A 6,216-nucleotide genomic window follows, 5' to 3' on the forward strand; every position below is an offset into this window, starting at 1 on the left:
ATATTTCATAACTGGAGATTTAAACTCGTTGATTAAGATGCTCCTAGTCTTCTTATACCAGTCAACTAACCCAATGAAAACGATGCAGCTTTTCTGTGCTGTGTGTAGTTACTGATAATTGTTTGGAACATGATTCTTGGCATTTTGTTTATGTTCAGTGGAGGCCATTTACTCCTATTCTTATGTATTTACATGCTTGTTTGTTGGCAGATGTGGGAGAATGTCTTGGACAGATATGAGAATTCTTTTGTCATTAGCGACAGTCAATAAAAACACTTAATCCTGTAAAATATTCAGCCGCCATTATTTAAATGATAGCGTGTATGAAGAACACCAGATGCTCACTGGCCAAATATCCATCTTTCATAACGAAATCAATGGACGGGTTTACTGCGCAGCAGTTCGTTCCGTTCTACTTTACGGTAATGAAACATGGCTGATAAGAGTAGAGGATATTCGTAGGCTGCTAGTATTCCATCATAGGTGTCTTCGAAGCATTGCTCGTATATCCTGGGACCACCGAGTAAGTAATGCAGTTGTTAGGAAACGGATACTAGGTAAGGATGGCAAATTGATTGATGAAGTCATGGAACTTCATCAGTTGAGATGGCTTGGATACGTGTTACGTATGCCCAACCACCGACTGCCCCGACGTGCAATGTTTTATGATGTAGGAGTAGGTCGGAAGAAAGCTAGGGGCGGCCAGACCAAAATGTGGCACAAATCCATGAAGTCATTAAAACGTTGACTGAGCCATGTTGGTAGGTGTAGACTACTTGGTTGGGATTCGCGAGATGATAGCAATCGATGGTTAGAGACCTTGAATGGCATGGCTCAACATCGTTTGCAATGGCGAAGGTGCATCCACTCTTTGTGTTCTCCCAAACTCTAATCTTCTGAATTCTTCATGTCTCTATCTTTTTTCTGTTTCCAAGTTTATTTCACGGGATTATACTCCTTGAATAACATCTTCGAACCCCAATCTTTTGGATTACTACTTATACTCTTACTACTTCAGCCACTATGAGATTTGAATCGACAACTACATCTCTGTGTTAATTTGGTATGGCAACTCGAACTGAAGTGCGTACGAAGTTCTACGTTGTGACTGACTGACGGCCTCAAAAATAAACCTCTCTATCGACACTCAACAATGATACTATTTCCCAACCTGAAGGCAGCATTAAACCCAGTCCATCTATAGGTTTTATGGTCGTGTTTGTCATTGAAAGGCGTACTGAGGAAGCGAATTAACTTTGTGCAGGTTCTCTACTCTAATACTACTGGTCAAGTCATGTCTCATGATGAATTGTCATCAGGATTGATCATACCAAGTGGTGCTTATAGGGGCTGTCCACTTTCAGTAGTTTTGTTCAACTTTGTCATAGACATTCTTCTAAGGATAACACTTTCATCACCTGACGTTCAGAACTTGATGTTATACCAGGAGATCCACTGTTGACTTAAAATACATAGGTGATATAGTCCTGTTTGGCGAAGACGCTGAAAGAATTCAGAGTCTTCCGGACATCCCGAGCAACAATGAAACCATATCTGGAACGTGCTTCTTCCTATATATGTAAAGTATTTATTCAGAGCTGGTCTACACCAGCGCCTGAAGAAATAACAAAGAATGAAGTAGTAAGGCGTGTCAACCACATCACTTATCTCAGAATCCAAGTCATTCTTGATGGGTTGATGTCTGAAGAAATCTTAACATGAGATCAGAAACCTGGACTAGCTTTTCCACTTCACATCAATAGTGGTGTTGGCGAGATGTCCGTCTGGCACCCAAAGGACGGTACTACTGTCCGGAAGTTTATTATGTTCTTCATTGTGGTTGTGAAAAATCACATATGAAAGTAGAGCATTTTTTATGAGTCACTAGTACTCTACAGTGGGTACCTTTGAAGCATCACTGACAGGTGTTCAAATCACGGAGTGGACAGTACTGAGAATAAGCATAAGGTACTAGAGAAAGGATGAGAAATCTGTTAGTAAATCATTGAATCCCCATCGACTGAGGTGGTTAGGATATGTATTGCGTTTGTCTGGCGGCTACATAGTTCGATGGACGATGTTTGCTGGTTTAGGATTAGTTAAGATGTCAAACAAAAACATGGAATTTGTTCATGAAGTCACTGATATTCCGACTGTTTCTTTCTGGTAGGTACTGACCATCTGGTTTGGGTCCGTATGGTTATCTTAATCAAAAGTTTAAGATATTGATGGTCATGGGTCATAATCGGTCACAACTGTAGATATACATACAATTTTTGTCTTCTCTTAGATCCCGGGTTTGAAAACTACTTTATATTTTTTATTCCGTATGTTCATTCCTGCACTTGAAATCAAACTTTTTATCTCTACCATCATTAGACCGTTAATTCCTGTACTAATCTGGATTGTGTATTGACCATTTTATCTCAATGCGATATCCTGTAATTGTAATTTTAGAAACTGTCAAGACAGTCAACATATTTCTAACAATCATCCTAGCAAATATAACGTATTCTTAATTTAGATAAACGATCCAAACATCTTGGAGCAATTCATCTGAATGTGTGTGTTCACATTATCTAGTGTAAATCTGGAAATCATTACGCTAATTAATTTGTCTACTGTTATATTGGTGCGACCTGCATTATTCAGATGAGGACATGATTGATGCTAGAAATGATGGTGGATGATTTTGTTTCAGTGTAAATACTTACTTAGATTCTGATATTTCTTCCAAAACTATCTAGATGAACAACAGATCAATCAACAACTGATATTAGTCACCGGAAACCGATGTGCAGTGTTGTGGTTTATTTAGAATGTTAAGTGCACGCTGATGAGACCATACTTGAAGTGTAATGTGATTCATGGAGGATATGGTGGCTATCGAAATGCATTATTTATAGTGAGAGTGATGAACGAAATATGAATTTTAATGACTAGATAAATTACATTCCGACTAACAAATTTGTATTGAACAGCTGAATGCATAGTGAAGATGGATATATACGAATGTATATCTTGCATTCGTATGAACAGATAAACTGTGAAAGAAATGAATAGATGAAGCATGGGTTTCGTGGATTTCCAACTCTCTAAATAACTTCATCTATCACTCTATACAAAATTATGAACTTATCACGAATAATGGAGGAAGACTCGTGTCTAGTCTTTCATGTCGATTTATCAGATGGTTGTAAATTCATCTTAGTATTTATATTATTTCAAGCATATGAACGGCCTGTACAAGGAATTCGTGAGAAGTATTGCACACTCAATCTCACGTGTAAAGCCATAAATACTACATCAGTTCAACATACATTAAACACAATTGACACAATTAGTTTGTGACTGAGTTTGCAATGTAAGAACAGTAGATACATAAATTAATATGACTGATTTAATTTTAATTATATCCAATTCATTAGTAAAACAATAACAACTCTCATCATTTCAGTCATGTGTTTAATTGGGTTTGAGTGATTGATAGATGTATTTATTCATGATAAAATTCAAAGCACCAAACATTTACCGATATAAATTAGAATATTCGCAGTTGGTAGTTGAAATCGATAAGCTACTCCGACCACTGAACGATTCACCATTAACATTATGATTGATACAGCGAAAACTGTAATAAGTAAATTCATTTGACGTGTATAAAGATTTGCTTGACTGTGTTTTGTGGCATTTTGATCTGTGAGAGCTTTTGCTTTTCGCCTTTCGTCACATTTGATGATCAAAACAGTACAGATGACTGAGAGAAGAGCTGCTGTCACATCAGTTACGCCACTACAGAGTATTGAAGAAATGGAAAAGATTGAAATATGAGGACGAAATTATTATTATTATTACTATTATTATTATTATTATTATTATCTGAAGGCATGTCTGATGCTTCAGCTGCTCACTTGTAGTGTGATATTTCTGCTTTTGTGATACTTGATGATGTGTGGTTCAATCCAATGGAAAGCATCTTTTCTCCTAAGAATCCATGTACACCTAACATACAAATATCTGGTCTGTTAGTGCTTTTGATACATGTAAGATGGCACCACAGCATATGACAGTGATATGTGTATTGGAGAGAGCCTGAATGATGTTTAGTCCAAATGGAAATTAGTAGCATGATCAATCATACTATTTCACAGTGTTATTTATGTCCATTACTAACTAATCAAATCGTTGCTTAAGCTCCTGCCACTATAATCTGATCTGATGTGTAATTGAATTATCACTGTTGCATGTGACCTACCAATTCGAAGATGTTATTATCCCATTATATTAGTGTGACTCATATTATTTATTCATTTCGACAAGACATGCAATAGTTGTCGGTATGTTTGTGCATTTCACTTAATCACTGTAATTCTCTTATAATTATTGTACTAATCTAATTGAATTTATGTTTGGAAACAGATGAAGTTTAAAGCCAAGTTGTCCTTGTTCTGACGAAAGCTTTCACATAGACTCTGTGATCGCCAGTATCGCGTTTGAAGTTCTAGTAGTATATTCGTAGGCCAAATTAAATCCTACACAGAGTGAAAGCTGAAGCTTGATTGTGGTTGTTTAGTGATAGAATAATTTGAAATGTCATCGAATCGGTGAGAGGATAGATATTCGGTTACACATAATCACCTTTAGTGGATTGTGTAGGACGACTTGTTCTCATATCACACACTATGATTTGAATGAACATTGAGAACATAGACGAATGTACTTGTTATTGAGTATGAGAAATGCATGAATTGTTCAAGCTGCGTAGCGTATTATATCAGTTGATTAGAAATTCGTGCACTAAATACAGTCTGGAACATTTCAGAGGTGTTTCTGATAATCAACATTTCAGAGGTGTTTCTATCATTCATCCTATATCAAACAATTTGTTTGAAATTAACATTGAGATGTTTGACGAATGTGTGTGAAACTCGGTATGAGAAATGCATGAATTGTTGAAGCTTCGTAGCATAACATATCAGTTGACTGGAAATTCGTGCACTAAATACAGTGTGGAATATTCCAGAGTTATAGAACAATGGTTATCTAGTTTGCTTTAATTTTTGATGAATTCTTATCATGTGACTGCTGAAAGTGTGTAGGAGATATATTTCACAGACATCAGATAAACCAGTATTGATTACCCCCTTGAAATGTGAATTTTCAAGTTTGGATAGACGTATGTTGTTCATGCAACTGTTCTTGTATTACGCTGTGTAGTTTGAAGCGATTTCTAGTGAAGTGGCAAAATCAAATAAACAAATATTCCATTCAAAATATCGTAGCCTGACAACAGTGTCAGATACTTAATAAGTAGTATTACTCTTGTCAAGCCCATATACAATTGGGAGTGTAGGAGATAGAAATAAACGACCAGTTAATTCTCACAACAATGGAAATTTCATGCAATTATTATGTCTGACTACTAGTTGCAAATTTGTGTATTGTATTCGGGTAAGTGCTCTGGCGCGAGATTGCTAGGTCCTGGGTTTGAATCTCTCGAGGCGAGATCGTAGATGAGCACTGCTGAGGAGTCCCATAATAGGACGAAACGGCCGTCCAGTGCTTCCAGGTTGTCCATGGTGGTCTAGCTTCAATTGACTCATGATTTCAACCATGAAAATTTGCGTATTATAATAAAATAAACAGTTTTATTATAATACCTAGTGAAACTAAATTGATTTGGGAGTTTGAGACATATGGATCAATCGATATGACTAAATGTATTTAGGTTTTCGGTTACTGCTGAAAAACAATTGTTTAAATAATTTCATATTTGACTGAGAAGTGTTTGCTTTCGGAGGAAGAAAGTATTGTAAAACCGCTGAAATAAAATGATAAAATATATCATACGATTTGAATTTGAAGTGAAATACTTACGAATATAGTCCAACTGTTTCCGGACTCCACAAGAATGGGGGACCCATTAAATAAACAGCAACATACTGTAAGTCCGCCAAAGCTGACACTGAACCAAGTAGGACCATTGACAAAATCATAGTCACGACAGGATCTAAAGTTTTCACACGCTGAAAAATAAACAAGGTTTGAAATTGTAAGACTGATTGTTCTTGTGAGATCATGTATCCCGTGTCGACTAGTGATTTAGATAAGTTTAGTATTTGGTGAATGTGTGATATAGAATGATTGATTACATATTTTTCATATGCAGATAAGTGAGATTGTCATTATAAATTGATTTCCGATGAAAATGTTACT

General features: G+C 36.2%; 1 protein-coding gene across 1 annotated transcript; it reads right to left on the reverse strand.

Annotated features, from left to right (window-relative positions):
* Positions 1-3,512: 3,512 nt before the first annotated feature.
* Positions 3,513-3,840, reverse strand: Smp_192570 (hypothetical protein; the record flags this gene model as incomplete). Its single annotated transcript, XM_018789387.1, has 1 exon — positions 3,513-3,840. A coding segment is annotated over one exon (328 nt), but the record flags the coding sequence as incomplete, so codon positions are not given.
* Positions 3,841-6,216: the final 2,376 nt, after the last annotated feature.

The sequence above is a fragment of the Schistosoma mansoni genome, chromosome W, assembly GCF_000237925.1.
Source record: "Schistosoma mansoni strain Puerto Rico chromosome W, complete genome".
NCBI classification, from domain to species: domain Eukaryota; kingdom Metazoa; phylum Platyhelminthes; class Trematoda; order Strigeidida; family Schistosomatidae; genus Schistosoma; species Schistosoma mansoni.